Raw genomic sequence first — 21,863 nt, 5'->3', positions numbered from 1 at the left:
AGAGCCTTTCAAATTATCTATTAAAATTATGCTTTAAGAGCGTCTAGATGAACCATAATACATAGCATTTAGAATACAGAACTACACTCTTCAGCTGAAATAAAAATGGTCTGTTGAACTATTTAGGAAATTGGTAGAAAGTTTATTTTACAAATATAACATACTTTAACTTGGCAATCTGCCTTATTAAGCTAGATTTTGAGGTCAGAAGTAAGATTTCCAATGAGGCCTTGTGAATAATAAGGGAATTAGAATGCTGATGCTGAGAATGGAAAGATACACTTGGAAAATTCAACACAGGCATGTTCAGAAAGTAAGCCTGACAAGAGGGTCTACCATATAAGGAAGCTGCACATTTTACAAGTGTTGTTCTAAGTGTAAAAAAGATCTCTTTCTGTATAAACTTTAATATTTAGACCTGATTGAGACATTTTAAATTAAACCTATCAGAGTTATAAATTACTTTAAAAGATGTAGATGGCCTGAAAGCTTCTGCTTTTGTGTTTTCACCTTGTTGTCTCACATCTCCAAACCTCCTCTTGTTTGCTGTGCTCTTTGATATTGGAGCTGGAACCTACATTTCTCTTTTGCCAGCCGACCGAATGTGAGGTTTTGTCAATAGAGGGCACTAGAGTGACCCTGAGAGGCAGTAGCAAGAGGAAAACACTGCCCTTGTGGACCCAGTCCTGCATTATTGTTATTCATTGCGAGAGCCCAGCAGCTCACTTGGATGAGCTGTTGTTGCCTCTGAAGTGAATGTTCTGCCCATGCCATTGGTGAACGATTCACCTACACCATTCAGCAAGAATGGGATGCTTCTATTACCAATTCCAGCCTGCCTACCATCTAATAATGATGGGTAGCTTCTACGGAACAGCTCCAGCCCCTTCCCTCTGTCATATTTCTTTGCTCACTGGTAGGTGATAGGTTGCATGTGCTCGCAGTAGCGATTCCATGTAAGTCTTGGGAGACAACTTCTTTCAGTTCTAGTTGTTTACTGTCCTCTCTCCCTCAAGTTAAAGAGAGTAGATAGGTTGCATGTGCTCGCAGTAGCGATTCCATGTAAGTCGTGGGAGATAACTTCTTTCAGTTCTGGTTGTTTACTGTCCTCTCTCCCTCAAGTTAAAGAGAGTAGCTGCTTTGTTGTGCTTGCTACTTCTGGACTCTAAGATTTCTCTTTTACTCTCTTTATTAGTTAGCCATTTCTGCTAGTTAACAGTTCTTTATATTAAATGTTTTCAAATAGCAGGATTTCTTTCTTTTTATGGCTAGATTTAGTGAATCAACAATGCATACACACTTTAAAGTATCATATTGTACATGATAAATACATTTTTATCTATTAAAAATATTAAAAATAAAAATGTTTCCCATTCAAGTAATTGTTGTGGCTTCTGTCTCCTGATTGGACTATGACTGATATAATGCCCATAAAGCATCCTGGAATATAAGCACAAATAAATCTTACCTTGCAAATGCAAAAATAGCTGTTCCAAGGAGAATTATTGAAAGGATACACAAAGTGACAGAAAGAATGATCTCTACGGTTCTTTCTGAAAGTCCTTCCCCTGGAGAAGAGGGATAACATGATCATTACATATTATTATGGAATCCTATCTTGGATCCCAAACTACCAAAAAGCATTATCTTGGCATAAGAAAATATTCTTTGCTGAAGAATACTAGTAAAACGTAGCAAATTGTTTGTTCCTCTTCTCCTAGATTTTTTAACTTTGGGGCTCTGTCCTGGGTCCTCTTGTTTTTTCTATCTAAACTCACTCCCAATGTGAGCCCATCTAGTCTCCCAGTTTTAATTTCATTTATGTGATGATGACTGCTTAGTTTTTATTTACCAGACTTCAGACTTACATATCTGTCTACCAGATGTCTTTATTTTGAAGTATACTTAAAATGTTAAAATCGATATGTCCAAAATTGAACATGTACACTTCCCTCCTTTCCCCTGTATCCTCCCACCTCTCAGTTGATGGACACTCCATTACCGTAGTTGCTAAGGCCAAAACCCTGGAGTCATCTTTGACTCTCTTTCATGGAATACATTCAAAACATGTGAGGAAATCCCATAGGCTCTATCTTCAGCATATTTGTACTTTTCACCAAAGAAACCATGTAACCTTGGAAAGATGGTAATTGCAAAGTGGGAGTAAGGAACGAAACCAATTCAAGACATATAATGGTGCTAGAGATCTAGGAAGCTAACAAAAGGCTACTGGTATAAAAGGAACAAAGGATCCTCCTGAAGGGGCTCCTACTGGCCAAAGAGGGAAGAACTTAAGCCTTATATTGAATAAAAATGGAAACTGATTGGAAATAAAAAATAATAATATTTAATAAAAGAAATAAAAATAACAAAAATACTGATTTTAAAAAAACTTTTATCTTAGATTCGGAGGCCACATGTGAATGTTTGTTATATAGATAAACTCGTGTCACAGGAGTTTGTTGCACAGATTATTTCATCACCCAGTTATCAATCCTAGTACTCAATAGTTAAAAAAAATACTAATTTGTAAACTCTGGCTATAACTAGACCATCTCCTTGGCCTAAATATTCTTGATTAATTTGTAATTGAAATGTATATTTTTCTGCCTTTCTTATCTGAACTGTATTTTATGACTTTTTAAAAATAGCCCTCGTTAAGGAGATAAAGCTCATTATTAGAAGAGAATTTTGTTGAATAACTGATAAAGGAGAGATGAAATTAAAAATAATCAGTATTTCTAATGAAATAGTTGATTCAGGTAACAAACATAAATGTATTCTAAAATGATTAGGAGGAAAGTTAATGGGGAATTGGACATTTATAGCATGATAAAATATTACTGTATAGATTATTTGCTGGTTGTGAGTGGTCAAAACCAACTTTTCAATGGAGTATCATGCTGTTGCTGCCACCAAGCCTACTGATCAATTTTAGCATCATGTGTAACAATCAGATATTCTACACTTCCTGATGGAAGGTATTTTGATCTAGTCAGCAAGACCTATAATGTACTTCTGACAGTAATGTTGACTGTGAATACTCAAACCTTTAGTTCTTATTTCTAATTTACAAGAAAGTGGCAGAAAGAAAAAAAATTAAAGGACATCAAGAGAAAACAACCAGACAGATCCAGAATATGGGACTTCCTACGTGACAACTTACCTGATTTCTTCAGTGAGTCTATGACATAGGGGGAAAAGAAAGGAGAAAAGAAGGCTCTTTAAAAAAAATAGAAGAAACAGAACAATCAAAGATAATGTGCAAATTCTTATTTGGATCCTGATTCAAATAAATTAACTATAAATAAAAAAATCAAAGGGTGATTTGAAAACGTATATACAAGTAGCTTAAATAATACTGATAACTTACTAAGTTTAACCACAGCAATATAATAAAAATGTACTTATTAGAGAAACATACTAAAGTATTTAGGAGTGGAATATGTGTTCTGTGACTTACTTTACTTCAGAAATAAGTGAACAAATGCCTAAATAAAACAAATGTGGCAAAATGTTAATTATTATTAAATCTAGTTAGTAGGTATTTGGGGGTTCGTGACACTATTTTTTCTACTTTTATGTATGTTCCATTCACTTTGCTCCACCTTTGCTGCTAATAACCTGATCTAGGCCACCATCCTGTCTTGCAGAACTAAAAACTTAGCAAGTCTCCCTGTATCGACCTTTGTCCTTATTCCGCCTATTTTCAATATACAAGCAAGGACAATCCTTTTAAAATATTATTTCTCTGCTTAAAATCCTCCTCATCTCTCACCGAGAAAAGCCCATATCCTTTCAGTGGCCTGTGTGATCTGGTCCCTCATTAACTGTCTGGTCCCCTGTTACCCCTCTGATTTCCCTTCCAGTCCCCACCTTGCTTGCTCACTCCCAGGGGCCAGATTAGCCTCCTTAATGATGAATAACACAAAGCCATTCTTGACACAGGGCTTTTGCAGTAGCTTCTTCCTCTGCCTGCAGAGGTGTGTATCCCTTGTATATCTTTCTGGGTAGCCACTTCATTTCCTTTAAAGGTTTGCTGAAATACATTCTCAATGACCATCTGTTATAGTGAATGCTATACATGCTGAATACATGTGCTTCCCCCAAATTAATATGTTGAAGCCCGAATCCCCAGTATGGCTGCATTTGGAGTAAGAAAGTAATTAAAGTTAAATGAGGTCATAGGGTGGGGCCCTGATCTGATAGGATTAGTAACTTATAAGAAGAGACACAGTTTGCTCTCCATCTCTCTCTCTCTCTCTCTGTGTGTGTGTGTGTGTGTGACTCACTCCTTTCTCCTCCTCCTCCCCCTACCATATTCTCTCTATCTCCATTCATGCACTAAGGAAGGGCCATGTGAGGACACTGTAAGAAGGCAACCATCTGTAAGCCAGAAAGAGAGCCCTCACCTGATACCAAATGGGCAGGAACCTTGATCCTAGATTTCTAGCCTTCGGAACTGTGAGGAAATAAACTTTAATTGTTTAACACACCCCATGTATGACATCTTGTGATGGCAGATTGAGCAGACTAACACAGCACCCTATTTAAAATTGAAGGACACAACTCCCTGCACTTTCTGCCTCCCCCTGCACTCCTCCTTCCCTCTGTTCTACTTTTTTTCCTCCATAACTTTATCTTCTTTTAACATATAAATAACTTATTTATTTTTCTTACTGTTTATTCTCTGTCCTTCCCTCCAGAATGTAAGCCCCTTTGAGTACAGGGGTTTTTGTTTTATACAAAACTATTCCACGTTCTGAGACATGTACTGTGCACATAGTAAATGTTAAATAAATATTTGCTAAATTTACTAATGAACAAATATTTTGATTTTGAAAAACATTAAAAATGTTCACGTTTGAAGATCAGGCATTGAACCAAATAAGAATATAAAAATTATTAATAATTTCTTTTAAGCACAGCTACTAATTAAAATTGTAATCAATTTTAAGTTACATGATGATTTATAATTTTACTGCACAAAGTATTACAGTCAAGTGACAAAATAGGTTACCTATCTGTAAAATAGGCAAGTATTAATGCTTCATCTTTTTGTCCTGTATTGGTACTTATGAAATGTTACCAATATGAAAAGAGTTCTTGTGGCTATCCTGCGTGGTGGATTTGAATAAATAGTTATCAGCACTTCATTGTCTGCTAGAATCTCCAGCTAAATTTTAAAAATGAGAAAGCAGCATGTATCTATAAAGTATTTTAGATACACTTTTTTATACATTAAAATACGAATGGTTTGATTTATGAATTTTCACATGGTGACTCTAATTGGATATGCTTGGGAAAGGAGGCATGAAAATGAATAAAGAATCCTCTTTATTAGCTAATAATGAATCACTGGGTCTTAGAACTCAGTGGGAAAAAAATGTTCTCATAGACCACACGAAAAAATTTTTTAGATTAGATTACCATTTCAAAGCACTGGCCAAATGAGGAAATGACATATAATATATTAATAAACAATATGTAATCCTTTGGGCACATGAATTACAAAAGTGTCACTGAGAGAGGACAAAATGTTCCCTGATTATCAAGTACACTTTCTGATTCACTGTTATGCATGGACCCACAGAGCATTAACAGTACAGAATGATGTCACTTCTCCGAATCCTTTAATAGAAAATGGAATTCTTTTACTTAAAAATATAAACATGATTCTTTTTGTAATAGGCGCAAGTCATTTCTGACTAGACTTAAAATCCTGTGACAAATCACATTAAACTGTTCTGTTTACATAATAAATTGTACTACTATAATTTGGCAAATCATAATTCTAAAGCACTAATTTTTCATAAGTATTATCTTCTGACTGAAGTTATCATTATTTAAATTCAGCATATGTATCCAACTTTTTAAGTCCGTTTTTAAGCCTATTCTCTAAGGAGAAGCTTGAATTCAATGAGATGTAAAGCTCATAGTACAATGCCTGGCTCAATACAAAGGTGCACATAAAATGGAAAATCTTTTCCTCCTTCTCCTTTTCCTTCTCCTCCTCCTCCTCCTCCTCCTCCTTCTTTATTATTATTATTATTATTATTAGAAAAAGTGAGTTCTTATAACAGGACTGAAGTATAAGGAGTTCATCTTCTCTTTTGACCCAGTGCTAGTCACATAGGATATTCAAACACAAGGCAAATAATTTACTAAAAGTTACTCAATTCCATAATTCAAGAAATAGAGTTAGATAGGAGGAATAAATGATAAGTGCTTGAGGTGATGGATTTGTTAATTAACTGGATTCAATAATTGCACATGGTATACATATATCATGCCATCACTCTGTTCCCCATAAATATATATTTGCACATGGTATACATATATCATGGCATCACTCTGTTCCCCATAAATATATACATGTGTAATCTGTCAATATTCAATAAAATTTTAAACATATAGATTAAAACACCCTATAGGAATGAACTCATTTTCATCCATACAGACAGGAAAAAATTTAAAAGTAGCTAATAAAGTGTTTGCTAGGGTGTGAGAAAAGTCACATTATTCAGTGTTAAAAAAAAATAAAAGTAAAACATATCTTTGCACACAAAAACAACACATGCTTACCTGTGAACACTAACCTCAAGAGCCAAGACAAAGTGTGAGAAAAGAGAGCAGCTAGAAATAATTAAAAATATCAAGAAGAGAAAATGGTAAGCAAAGATAGGATGTGGGAGCAGAAACATCACCCATGGTAAAGAACTGGGGGCTACTTGGGGACTTAGTGATTTGCAGATAGTGTGTGCAATGGTTGCAAGTACAGCACTGACTAGGGTCATGCTGCCTGGGTCTGAAAGCAGGTTCTGCTACCACCTTTGGGATGGTTAAAAACCTTGGTGAAGTTACTAAAAACCACAATGCTTCAAATTTCTTACCTAGAAATTGGCGATATGTAAATAGGAGTTCTTGTTACAGAGTTACAGTGAAGATGCATGAGTTTATATGGAAAACCCCGTAAAGACTTGGTACATAAACAATGACAGGTATTTTTATTAACAAACATTTCATATTTATTCATCCATTTTATTCATCTGGCTTAATCTCCTCGTTAGCTTCTGAAGTGGGTATTAGTATTCTCATTTTAGAAATAAGATTTCAGAACTTGAAAATAATTGGTTAAGTAATTAACCCACAATCTCATGAATTCAATATATAAACTAAGCCTGCCTGAAATATATCTGTCTTGACTGCATAGTCTGTGAGGTTCACTACCACATTACCACTGTCTCGTTAACAAAATACAACCTTCCTCTGTTCCTCTGGTGACTTTAGGGAAGTAATCCCTTGGATGCAAAAGACACATAGCAACTCCCTATTTCTGAATCTAAGTGAGCACATTGGAACTTTTCATTGTTAGCATAGTAATTAAATGAGAAGTGTTATGACAAAAGAAAACAATCACAGAGTGCCTTTGCCATGGGGTTTAAGGTTTCATCATGTTCAGCTTTAATGAGAGCCCTGTAAGGTACAGAAATGGGTGTCTGGTTTTCAAATCACAGGATTCCTCTATAATTAAACCTTGTAATCAAAACATTGCCTACAAGCACTTTCTATACAGTGAAGTGCCTCGGGAAGATTTCTTCAAAAACTTTAAAAGTGTTTTTTGTGAATTTTGATAATAAAAATGCCAATACTCAATCTTGAGTAAAAACGAAATCAAATAAGTTTCAAGTATTTATTTAGGATTAAAATAATGCATATGTTATCTTCCCTGTTTATCCCTACAGACCGGAAAGGTTTCCCTAAATGCAAACTGCTCTTCCACAGTCTCGTACTTATCCATCCAGTGAAGCTCTGCCTGGCCCCCTCTCACTTGTACTTTCATTAGCCCCTTTCACTAAACTTAAGCATTTTTAAGATTATCAGTCTATGGTGATTCTTTTGCCCCTAATTTTAAACTCCAAATAATGATGTCTCTGAGAGGCGTAATTACCACTACAATGGTCTGTGGAAACAGAGCCTTGCAAAAGCTCTTAAATCCTAAAGTTTCAACAGACAGGCAACTCGGCTTAGTGCTCACTGCCTGTGGTGTGCAAAATACCAGTGAATGAATGCTTATCCCCTGGTGGGTGGATGACCTTGATGGGACCTAGACTTCTCTCTCTGTAGTCTGGGATTACATGCACACATATGTCTTCAGCAGGCTTATTAGGAATGTTTGAGTTCCTAACCTGCCGCAAATGATTCATATATCCCAACACATGACATATTTGAGAGAAAAAAGGACTCAATTACCCTTTCTCATCTTCTGATGACACTAGGGGTATTATATGAATGCACTTTATTATTTGCCTGCCTCTGTTCTCACAACCATGAAACCATTCTTACCACTGACCATTGGAGAACTGATAAACTTTGTTTTCTCTTTGAGTTCTTCTAGAGTTTCTTCCCTTGCAAAGTTCTTTTACTAAAAACTCTTTTGAATCTGTGGTGAGCTTGTCCAACTCGCAGCTCATGGGCTGCATTTGGCCCAGGACAACTTTGGATGTGGGCCAACAGAAATTCTAAAACTTTCTTTAAACATTAAGACATGGTTGTACAATTTTTTTTTTTTTTGGTTCATCAGCTATTGTTAGTGTTGACGTATTTTATATGTAGCCCAAGACAATTCTTCTTCTTTCAACGTGGCCCAGAAAAGCCAAAAGATTGGATACTCCTGATCTACAGCCTTCTATTAATGTCAAATGGACCAGGACCACTTCTAGGGGATGTTATTTGTTGCTTGACCTATCAAAGTGACTCTAATCTCCATAGAACCACGGCACTCAATGGTCTGGTAGAAAGCAAATATGACAACAGTAATTGATGGTGTTAAATCCATTAACCAGAGAAATGGCTGGGCTACTTTGCTAGTCATTGAGGAATTCTGCTCCAGTGGTTGCATTCTCATTTCACCACAACTAACAATTACAAACCAAGGAAGTTCCTCTGTTTCCACTTGTCACTGTCTTACTCGCTATAAATGACTATCTAAATAGCAGAACTCCATGTGGTCAATCCAGAATAACCATTGTAGGGTAAAGGCCAATTAACAAAGCTGCTGTATCTCAGGAGAGAGTCCCTGGAAGATCACTCTAAGGAGCAACCTAAAAGACTGTCATTATGCCACTGGTCTACAAACAATATACTGAACTCCAAGTAATTTGATAATAGATACATAGGACCCTTCCTTGTCACTATCCCCCAGCAGCCCAATGCCTTTCTATGTATTGTGTCCAGTCTACGTTTCATCAGTCCCTCCTTCCCTAGTCTTCGTAGGATCCTGTGCTCTGTCCTTTATTACACATCTTTTACTCACTGTGGACTCCTTCTGTTACCACAGCACACCAAGATTCATACCTAGATGATTGGGGTGGCAGTGGTTATAATTCCAAAGAAGGAATCAGAAACCTGACTGTGTATTTCTGCTACATTCCAGGATTAACGGTTGTATTCCACCACCTTGACTGTGAGTGGAAAGAAGAAAGAGAAGACTATTACTGAGGAGCTCCTTGAGATTACCTGTAGTGCTGGATGAGGCCATCATTGGGCAGAGAGAAGCCATTTAGCAGAATCTAAGGAATCATGCTCCTGTGCCCTGTGGTTCCTGATCCTTGGGGCTTCCCCCTTTTACGGCTTTTCTTTCTCATTTCTATTACCCTGAATGTCTAAACTTTGCCTCTCAGATAACTGACTGGACATGTTGCCTTCCCATGAAAAATCTGTATGAAACCAGTAAGCTGATGAAAGAGAACGTCATACAACACAGCAAGGCTAGCTCCTTTCAGCACTGCTCCTATAAAATATTATCTCCTAATACACATGAGTTATCTGTCTTGTCTAGGTCTTTTACCTTCCACTGGCAAATGCACCAGGATCACTACTTAGCTGGAGTAATGACTTCTGAATGCTGTAACCTATAGGAAATTATGTTGATGACAAGAAGACATTTATTTCACTGTGGTGGCATCAGAGTGTGATAGACTCACCTATCAAATGAAGAAACACTTGATACAATTTCAAAACCACAAGACTAATCAGCTAGCTTTAAAATGATGAAATTATTTGGTAAAAAAGCATTTTAGCCAAAGAACTTTATTTTTTATTTCTCTACAGACATCTACGTAGCAAACTACATGCCCCTTTTTTATTTCTTCAAGATGCAAAATTTCCTTGATTGTATGTAGAGGCTGTGGAGGCTGGCTTTTTGTACAATTAGTATTTCCATAACCTGATGAGAATTTCTGGCGAAAAATGTTGGGACAATCTGTCTTTCTCCTGTCATAACTCTCACTGAAGTCTATCAGCAGTTCAAGATACACTGAGCAACAGCTCTCCAGGTTCTGAGCAGCACACAAAGTCCCACATTCTCAAGTGGTGCCCCAGAAATACCCTGTTCACACAGTTCTTTAAGGTATTACAGACAAATAAATTGGAGCTTTAAAGGGCCTGGTGCAAATGATGTAGAATGTTGTGATCCTCTCAGTTAAATGCTAGAGAAATAATTTCTCCTAAATAAAAATACTTCTGAAATATGTTATTATAATCTACCCCAAAAAGCTATTAAACTTAAAAAATTTACTAACTATAAAATATTAATATCTTTATATATGTTGTTTAATGCAAAACTTCAACAACTCCTCAAGGATAATACTCTTATCAATATTTTCCCAACAAAGGAAACTCAGATATATAGAAATTAAATTATTTTCTCAAGTGACAGAGCCAAGATTTGAACGCAGGTCTAAATCCCGTGTTTGTAATGTAGTGTTATGAAATCCTGTTCTGTAATGTTGGAATCCTGGCCTAGCCACTTAAATACTGAAAGAATCTGAGCGTTGTTTTCCTCATCTGTAAAACGGAGTCAACATTAGGGCTTAAGTCAGAGTTTCTCATCCTCAGGAGCACTGACATTATGGACTGTTCTGTGCATTGTGGAAATTTAGCAGCATTCCTAATCTTTGCCCACTAGATGCCGGTAGCATGCACCACCATCACTACCATTCTGTTATGGCAACCAAGAATGGTTCCAGACATTGCCAAATATCCCCTGGGCTATAAAACCACTCTGAGAAGCACTGACCTAACTTAAAAGATAGTTGAGATGAGTTCTCCAGTTAATATGTGCAAAGAGCTAGAAGGGTGTCAGGCACAGAATATTTAATGTTAGATAGGACTATGGCAATGGTGATAATGAGACGACGATTTTATATATATATATATATATATCTGACTAAACCGTATTCTTGTGTTATGTAAGCTTGATTTAGATGGGTATAAGTGAAAGAAACTCATGAAAGAGTTGTTTAAAATAAATATTTTAAAAAGGACTTGTAAGAATATAGTTTTTAGGGTTATTTAAGGAAATTTTCCACAAGCATATATAGGTAAAAATGCTTTATATTTAAGATTGTATATTAAAAGAACCAAATAAATATTTATTTGGTATAATGTTAGTTATCTCAGCATAGAACCAATACCCTGACAAAACCAATGTCCAGATAAGAATGTATGGAACATCCACCTTTTAAAGGAAGATTACAAATACTTTTAGATTTTCTTCATCCAGTCTGTCATTAATGAGCATTTAGGTTGATTCCATGTCTTTGCTATTGTGAACAGTGCTGCAGTGAACAGTGTGCAGGTGTCTTGGTACATATGCACTGTGGAGTATTATGCAGCCATAAAAAGAACAAGATCATATCTTTTGTGGGAACATGGATTGAGCTAGAGGCTATAATCCTTACAAACTAATGCAGGAACACAAAGCCAGATACCATACATTATCACTTATAAGTGGGAGCTAAATGATAAGAACTTAAGAACACAAAGAAGGAAATAACAGACGCTGGCGTCTACTTGAGGCTGGAGGGTGAGAGGAGGGAGAAAAGCAGAAAAGATAACCATTGGGTGCTGGGTTTAATACCTGGGTGATGTAAAAATATGTACAGAAAACCCCCATGACACATATTTATGTAACAAACCTTCACAGGTACTCCTAAACCTAAAATAAAAAATTTTAAAAACCCACAAATATTATTAGAGAGGCTAATTAAGATTTAAATGAGTTTGCATTTAAGAACATCTAGACATGGATTAATCATTTACAAATAAATGTTCCAACTTTGATAAATATGTTGAGATTATAAATTAAACTTCAAAATATGTCTTACCTAAAGTCTTAACAGGGTCAGAATAATCAGAGTCAGTAAATTGTCCCATAACATTTGTAGCTCTAAATTTAAATCTATAAAATAAAAAAAGAAAAATCAACACTTTGCATATCATGTGATTTTTCCTAGGAATAACTCAAGAAATAATTACAAAAACTATATATTTTATTCAAAATAAAATGAATTTACAAGATGAAAATTTTGAATGGAATCATCATCAGGAGAAATACATGCTATATTCATATGAGACAAATAATTATCTCGTACTTTGACCCAATGAATTTGTTGAGGCAGGGGCTAAAAATTAGGTAAACTTGTGAACAGTTAGCAGCTTAAACAACTGAAGCAGATCACCTCCTTCATGGATTTCTTTAGATGGAATGATCTGATATCTGTGAAGGATGTTCCACTAACATAATTTATAAATAAAAGGCATAATAACTGTTATACCTCAATCACTTTAGCAAACGCTAGTGAATCAGATTAGAATGATGATATAGAACTTGTCTTGTTCACATGTAAACACATCAGGAACAATGTTTGTTATTTCTGTGTGCGCACAGTTGCATCTGTATACTTTTATGCTTCCATAGCATTTGAAATAAAGGATACAGGAGAAGATCAAGCTTAAAAATTACAAAAAGATGCTCAAATCCTCAGAGACAATTGAAATTTACTTAATTTAAAAATAAAGGCATAAGGGCATTTAAAAACATAAAACCAATACATTGCAATACATGATTTAACTTCTACCATTATAAAATTCTTATGATTTTATTTGTTATATGAAGAATCTGTTTCGGGAACAAATATGCAAAATAAATAAACTATAAATATGAATAAACATGATACTTGGTGGTATATCATTTTTAAAATTATCATATATGTAATAGATATTCAGGCAATAACCTAGAATTTGAACCAAAGTAATTGTATTTAATACAGATGATAAAGCATTATTTTTATTTGCCTAATTTCTCTAATTTTTCCAATGTTAACTTGGCTTAGGACATTTGTAATGAATTTGATAATGTTTTAACTAACAGGCACAAATGAAAGCACCTGCATTTTTAAAACTACTAGTAAAAATTATATTTTGAAAATCACATAAGGTTAAGATGATTCTTTTAAAAATTGTAGTCTTATGATACAAAAATAATACAATCAATTCAAAAGAAAAATAATCAATTTGGCAAATAATTTAATACAGACAAAATATCAAATTGATTTTAAAATGTTAGGTTTTTAGGGGCTATAAATAGCTAAATATTAAAGGCAGTATTAAATATTTCTATCACTCATTCAGATGTTTGATGAGATAAAAAGTAGAGAGTTATTGTTATGAGTGACATAAAGGGAAGCCACTGTTAAATCAAAGGATAGGATAGTGTTTCAAAAATCCTGTACATCAGCATGCATGGCAAAATAATAAGTGAAAAACACATTAGTCACACTGTCCTCTACAGAAAGAATCAAATTCTCCTATATACCTATGTTCTCCAGTAGTACATTTTTCACAATGTCCTTATATAACTTATCAAATCATAATTACTCTTAGGGTTGCCTGTTTCCCCTATAATACTGTATGTTTATGGAATGTAAGAATAATTTTTGGTTTATCTTTCTATTCCTAGTGCTGGAAAAAATCAGGTCACTATACATGGTGGGCATCCAGTGCTTATTGGAAAGATGAAAGGACAGGTGGATGGATGAAAGTTACTAACTAGCTTGCTAACAGAATGCATGGTAGATACAACCTATACTTACAAGTATTGCTTTTTTGGTTTCAGTGGTCCATTGCAAATTTTGTCTTCATTGCCGGGAATCATGCAGGCATTATCAGCCCCTATGATGTAGATTTCTTCATTGCCACTAAACTTTGTCTTTCCTTCTGTACATGGAGGGTTAGGAAAGCCTTCATTTGTGAAATATGGCCTTGCTTTATTAAAATATGCATCATACCACTTTGTTACATTTCCATCATGCTGAGCTATTTTCAGAAATAAAGAGAATAATAATTACAAATAACATGTGAATATATTTTTACATTTATAAATAGTGTTTTTATAATTTCATAAGGGGAATCTGGATGCAACATCAGTCACCAGAGATGATTCAAGTGATCCACCTTGACAGGCAGGTAACCCTGTTCTTCTCTGTTACATGGGAATCTACAGGAATTGTTATAAAGGATGATTTATCAGGTAGAGAAAGAACATCCCTCAATCAAGAGTAACTAACTTGTTCACACCTCCAAAGAAGCTATGAAGATTCCATCTTACCAAAGTCAAAACATGTTTGTCTACTAGTATATGGAACTAATAAATCACATATTTTAACTGTGCCTTTCCTTGCTAGGTAAATAAGAATAAATAAATCATTGGTATAAATAAATGACATTTATAAAAGTTTTATACATAAAATAAATAAATGACTTATTTGTTTACTTACAAAGAAATGATTGGTATCGCTAATAACAATATTGACAATCTATTAATCTCAAGAGGTGTGTGATAACTGGCAGTCAATCTTAATTTGAACTACATTCTTTTTAGCACTCAGCAATTTACATTCCACGATTTAAAAAGATGAACTGACATTTGATGATACCTCCTGTTTCTGTCACAAGCACTTGTACATTTTTTATTGGTCCATGATCATCACTGTAATAACATATTGGCATTCTGATTGTAATTGTTGTTGAAGTCACAAGCAGTTTTCCTGTGGCATCATAAATAGGGGTTGGTTTGGATTTTGGTCGTGCTGGAGCTATAAACAAAGAAGAAATGTCACTACAATTGATGTTTTTGCTTCATCAGTAAAAGAAAAACCCTTTCCCTTTCATGCAGATAATTTACCGATAAAGTGATGACAAACATAAATAACAAATTATACAGAGTTGTGCTTGGAGAGAGCAGACATTTAGCAATTATTATCTCCTGAAAGCATAATTATGTATTTGAGACTTTCCTGAGATAATAGAGCCCAGGTGTGATTTTCAGGCACCTGACTCCTCTTTGCATATTAAAAATTCAATTTATATATGCTCTCACTCATATATATTTTTTATAAACGCATAAACATATTTACTAATTACTATAATTTTAGTGTAGTTTCTTTTGCTTCTTTTAGCTGGTTCACTAATTTCTGTTCTAGTCATACCAGCACCCCTCCCACAGTTAATCCATGCTAAACATCTAGCTGATAGTTTCCCATATTTTCTTCCATGTTCACATAATCATATCAAAATAGATAAATAGTCATGCACAATACACTCTTCTCACTGTTTGCTTTTTCTAATGGGGCTCTAGTATGTATTATAATTACCCCTCATACTGCTTTTTTGCTTAAATATAACTTGGTTAAGTGTTTCCAAGTGACCAGGTACAGCGCTAACTCATTCTTCTTAACGACTATTATTACATATCATGGTGTCGCTGCATCATATTTATTCAACCGTTCATCTGGTGATAGGAATTCACTTTTCCTCCAGTTTTTACACATGTGCTACAATAATTAGCCTTGTTTTACAATGAGCTTTATTTACTTATCCTTTTGTTTCTATGAAATAGATTTCTACGAGAAGAATTTCTACAACAAAAGATATATGTACTTTTAATCTTAACAGATTACCAGAATAACTTCTAGAAGAGCCATGATAATTCATAATTTATCATCAATGCATACAAATATCTCCAAACTATATGTAAAGAAGCTCTGCTTGTTTCACCTTGGTCTTACAGTTCACTCTCTCTCTCTGTGTGTGTGTGTGTGTGTGTGTGTGTGTGTGTGTGTGTAGTGCTTGAGCATCAGTAAGTTACTTAACCAAATTTCAATTTCCATATTTTTTAAGACTCTCTTTTTTAAAGCTTCTTAATAATCCCACAGGATTAGCAATATTGTTTTCATTTTGTATATAGGGAAAAGAGCTTATGTCACATAGTTATCAAAGACAAATACCAACATTTGAATCAATTTTTTTGACTCGGTTCTATAGTTCACTCTTTTTTGAGCATCAGATTCAAATGCAAATTTCTTACTCAATTGATACTCAAATGTATCAGTTTGAGTACTAAGACAAATAAAGGCTAAAATGAGACTGGATGTGTAAGAGGTTTCTTGGGGGAATTATCTGTGAAGAATTAAGGGACAGAGGGAAGGAGTAAGTGCCACAGATCGCAGGTATGATACCCGTAAAAGGGAAGATGAAAGGCAGGATTCAGTAGGAAGAGGCTCAGGTTTCAGGTAGCTCTGAGACTCTCAGCCAGGTCACTGGGGAGTACCCAGGCAAAGATTTCCAGTTAGAGGAATCCAGCATTGGACATTACTATATGACTTCATATTACCTATAAAATGCAAATTTCATGAGACTACTACCAATGGAATATTCCACATTGTTAATAAAATAATGTGTATTAGTAGAGAAAAAATAATTTCTCTAGGACCCCATCACTAAGACTATGTTCATATATCTTCTCCAGACTAGAAGTCATAAGTCTCCCTGCCTTAGGTAAGGAGTAAAAGTCAAGATTAACCAACCTGGCACGGGGATGGGAAAAGCATCTGAAATGGGAAGTTTTACTAAACCATAAAAGTGATGCATGTATTGCTATCTGCACACCTACATGTCTGCCACTGAACAACAAAGAGAAATTAAGAAGGTACGACTCATGCTATTCTTTGTGAAGTCATTTTGTGAAATAATTGATGTTTTTAAAGACCTTATGCATTTGTACATCTTCCAAAGTACATAATTTATCAATTTAAATCAAACACTTATAAAGAGTATCACAATTATATAAATAATCCATTGATAAAACGATAAAATTTATCAGTTTCATCTAACACGGAATATTTTTTATTCTTAATAGTACAAGTTTCCAGGCAGGGGTCTTAAGGGTTTCTTCAGATTCTCTTTTAATCCTCACAATGAACTTTGAGATAGGAACTGGTATTATCTCCATTTTGCAGGCCTGTAGAGGTTAAGAAACTTTCTCAAATTCAAACAGATATCAAGTGGCTAATCCATGATTCAATCCAGCAGTTTGATCCTAGACCCAGCCTAATGCTGTCACTTTTAATCATGGTGCTCTGCTGTATTTGCCAAAGACTGAAAAAAGTTACTTTTTGCTTTAGAAAGAGACATATCAGGTAGAATTCTACTAAAAGTTCATCCACTTCAGTTTTTGAAACCTCCCTGAAGGTTTTATTACACATTTTTAGAGAGATGGCACAATTATTACCTGCTGGTTTTCACTCTCAGGAAGAAAGGGCACCGTGATCATTTGAATGGCTCTAAATTCCGCTTAATCATCTTTTTTGGGTTTCATATTTTTTGTTTTTTTTGAAAGGGGGACCCAATTTTTAGTTATATTTTCTATGAAAGATACTTGCCAGAATCATGAACTGATAGACTTACTTTACAGTCAGAATCATAAACCAACTACATGGTAGTTCAAAAAACACTATTTGATTAACTGAAAGAATCTCACTTCCAAAATAAAAATCAGTGAAACAATGTAATAATCTAATTAGACCTAGTCAAAGTCTAATGTTAGGCAATTTAAACACACTTTCTTTTCAATAATATTTAAAGAAACATAAAATAACAGACTATAAAATTTGTCTTTAAAAATTTAAACTTAGAAATATAAAATATATTAAAGAAATATAAAATAAAGATATTCCCTTTAACATGGCAATTCACATCATTATTGAAACATTTTTAACTATAGCTTTAATAACCACATATTACTACTTAATATATGCTTAATATATGCATATTTATCACTTAAAGACTTGTCTACATCCTTATTTCAAGTATGGAATTTAAATTATAATCACTGATTAATAGCATTTCATAGGAAGGTAGCTCATGTATGTACCTTTGATATCCATGGTTATTCTCATCGGAACCTTTGGACCTGCACCAGCACTATTGACTGCGTAAATCTGAAACAAAGAAACATTTGTTACTATTTTCATGTTATGCTTACGTATGTATTTATATATATATATAACTGATTACAGTTACATGTAATTTTAAATGATTCTTTAAAAAACAACTACATACAGTCTATTAATTATATTTTCTTGCACTTGAATATAATATGTGTAGGAAGAACATTAACAATGGAGTATGTCTTAAAATTGATGTTCTAGTACTAAACGCTGAGAACAAAGGCTGAGTGATCTAAACAGCCCTATCACTGAGACCTGGACCGACTGTGGTTTTAATGTGAACATAGGAAGAACAGAGCACTACAGCCACTAGATCTACGCTTTCCTGTCATCTACTCTAACATCTGTTCCTTCTCTCTGTAGCTAGGTAACTCTGGCCTCCTTTAAATCCATATTCAAGATCCTCTTTTTTTCCCTCTCTGAGATGAAATCCTATTCCTTCAGCCTCCCAGTTTTCCTGTATTAAATCATTCCCCTGAAAGATGGCCTTTATGCCCTTCTTCACCCCTGCCCCAAAGTATCTGACGCTATAACCTGCATAATGCAGCATATGCACATAAAACATTTCTGTTTGTATACACAGAGGGTGATTTACACAAACGAAATCCTTTCAATTAACTTTGTGCTAAGGAAGCTGTAGACACAGAATCTTATTTTCTTCACTTTATCTTGCTGTATTAAACAAAGACTATGTTCTTGGCTTATTTCATTGTACCTGATAAACCCAATTCAGTATATAAAATGTTTATGGGAATTACTTAATTTGTTTTATACATTAGTGGCCCACCCTTCCATACTCTAGATACTTTAAAAATGTTTTTATTGAATTAATATTATAATATACATGATATGGTAGATATGATAAATAAACCAAGACCATAAAATGTGGCTTAAAAATGCCTAGAGAAAATAATTGAGTTTGTAAATTCAAAAAAAATATTAAAAATAAAAAACATATGTTATAGTATGGTCCGTTATTTTTATTTCTTTATGGTAGAAACTAACATTTAAGTGAAATAATAAGTGAAAAGTTTGGGCAATGCCTCTGAAATTGCAGTGTGCAAAGAAGTCATTTGCAAACCTTGTTAAATGCAAATATGCAGATTTTGTTTCAGTAGGTCAGTACAGGTGCTAAAGTTATACATCCTAACAAACTTCAAGGTGTTAAGGATACTGCAGATTGCACTCTGCAAACAGGATTTTTAGGGATTTTTTAAAATTATTAATTAGTTGCACATTTTTGGTTCCTATTTTCTCTCTTACAATAGCCAAAATATACATACCTTTCACTACCTACCATAACTAGAAATATTTAATCCTCACAAATATTCTATAAAATAAATTATTATTCCAATTACCAAGTTTTCACATAAGGAATCTGGGGCTCAGATTTGATAAAGCTGCCCAGGCACAGAAGCCAGTATTTGAACCCAGGTTACTTAATTCTCTTAGTCATCATCTTCCCTCTAATCAATCTTTCACAATGGTAAACCATGTAATGTGACATGCAAAAAGAATCCCAACAAGATTTTATAAAGATATAAATTCAAAGTGACTGAGAGAAGTAGTAAATATATTCATTTTATACATACATACATATACAAATTATTATCAATGACCTGCTAATTACATTGATATTAATAAAGAGTTGGTAGGCAGATTACTAAACTACTTGAAGATTTAGAGTAAATTCTGTTTCTTAGAAGATGATTTTTCTGAACCATATAATTTTATTTGAAAATTTCAAGATGATCTAAAAGTAGGCAAAGAATAAAACAAATTGTATGTGTATATGTCTCTGTGGATGTATATGAATACATTTATGTCTAAATTTAGGTAATTTAGAATTAAGATATAAAATGCTATTAGCTTTTAGTAATACTTGGTTAAAATGCATGATAATTTCAAACATGTAAACAATTATTTCTTTCTTTCACCCTTAAAATTTGCTTTTCCATTTTGAATTTATAATCACACATAGCTTCTTTTTTTGGCAGAGTTACCTCTTTATATATCACTGCTCTTTTACTGTTAATGTGCATTTTCTTTCTCTTTTATTTCCGAGTTTCTACTATTATTGTGCAAACTTCTCGGTTATTTACATATTTTAATTTCATAGTACTTGTATTATAACAGAAAATAAGTAATTTCAGTTCTCAAAACTTATTTTTGTTGAGATGTCAAACAATCTCACAAAAAGATATGGGAAATGTATATACAAACTGCAATATTTTTAAACGCCAAGTTCATAAACTGACATTGTCATTTGGGAAATTAACTGAAGCTAAGGATTCTTACACTGATATTGTATGTATGTCCACCTTTTAGTCCTTCTAACATTGCAATGACGAATGTGTTGGTTTTCTGTATAATACTGAGGTTGTGAATCTGGACAGCAGTAGGATCATCTTCTCGGTAAACCAGAGCTTGATATACTTGGATATTTCCATTAGGTTGAGAAGGAGGAAGGAACGTTAATTGAAATTTTGTAACTTCATCTGGTATCTTCTGAAATGTCATGTTGTTAGGTGGGTCCTTTGGGGCTAAAATAAAATATTTAACAATTAATTTTTTTAAAAAATTCTATTCCTTTTTATCTCCACATAAATGTATTTGCTTTGAACTTCTGTTTTTAAAGGGTATTCCACAAATTAAACTATACAAACTACGAAAACTGGCAAAGTGACTGATGCATCATAGAATTATTGACATCTGTAATTCACAGCAACCATAATGGTGATCCAGTTTGTTTGTTTTATATGCACTTATTTTTATGCACAATATGTTTCTATGACATTTTAATCTTTTGTTTGTTTGTTTTTGAGACAGGGTCTCCTTCTGTCACCCTGACTGGAGTGCAATGGTGTGACAGTTTAGAGTCAAAAGAAGTAGCAAAAACAGGACATACAGTCCCATTTAACTTTCTCCCAGTTTTCCCCATTGGTAACATCTTATGTAACCGGAGTTTAATATTAAACCAGGAAACTAATATTGACAGTATTGACAATGCTGTGCATACTACAGACATTATCCCAATTTCACCACTTTCCATGCTTTTGTCTATACTTTTATGCAATTTTGTCTTTTGTATACATTCCTGTAACCACCACCATAAACAAGATACAAAACTATTACATCACCCTAAAGAAACTCTCTCCTAGTATCCTCTTTTATTTGCAGCATATGCTTCCTCACAACACTAATAATTCTTCCTCTGTATAGTTTTGTCATTTTGAAAATGACAATAGCATAACGACCTTGAGGTCCATCAAGGGGTATACTATATGTATTAATAGTACATTCTTGTTTTTATTGCTGAGTAATGTTCCATTTTGTGGACATAACAGACTTTGTTTAACCATGGAAAAACATTTGGGTTGTTTCCAGTTTTCATTATTACTAATAAAACTGCAATCAACTTTGATGACAGATGTTTGTGTGAGCATAATTTTTCAATTCTCTGTGATCAGTGCCCAAGAGTGTGACTGCTGGGTCACACAGTAATTTCATGTTCAGCTTCATAAGTGGCTGCAAAATTATTTTCCATTGTGGCTATTCCATTTTACATTCCTACTAACAATGTATGAGAGGTTCGGTCTTTCTGTATCCTTGCTGCACTGGGTATCATGGCCATATTTTAAATTATCTTATCTGTTCCAGTACCTAGACAATAATCTCTTATTGTGGTTTTAACTTGCATTTTCCTAATGGCTAATAGTATTGAAAACTTAT

At 34.1% G+C, this 21,863-nt stretch overlaps 1 protein-coding gene across 3 annotated transcripts in view; it reads right to left on the bottom strand.

Annotated features, from left to right (window-relative positions):
* Nucleotides 1-21,863, bottom strand: part of PTPRQ (protein tyrosine phosphatase receptor type Q) — a 218,832-nt gene that overhangs the window by 48,329 nt on the left and 148,640 nt on the right. For all 3 annotated transcript variants that reach the window (XM_077952472.1, XM_077952473.1, NM_001193766.3), the window contains 6 exon segments: nucleotides 20,430-20,674; nucleotides 18,056-18,122; nucleotides 14,781-14,939; nucleotides 13,938-14,160; nucleotides 12,171-12,244; nucleotides 1,469-1,568 (listed from right to left, as the gene is read on the bottom strand). In XM_077952472.1, coding sequence (XP_077808598.1) covers nucleotides 1,469-1,568; nucleotides 12,171-12,244; nucleotides 13,938-14,160; nucleotides 14,781-14,939; nucleotides 18,056-18,122; nucleotides 20,430-20,674 — 868 coding nt within the window.

The sequence above is a fragment of the Macaca mulatta genome, chromosome 11 (genome assembly GCF_049350105.2).
Source record: "Macaca mulatta isolate MMU2019108-1 chromosome 11, T2T-MMU8v2.0, whole genome shotgun sequence".
Classification (NCBI taxonomy): domain Eukaryota; kingdom Metazoa; phylum Chordata; class Mammalia; order Primates; family Cercopithecidae; genus Macaca; species Macaca mulatta.
The sequence above is the reverse complement of the archived record's forward strand: the minus strand, read 5'-3'. Positions and strand labels throughout refer to the sequence as shown.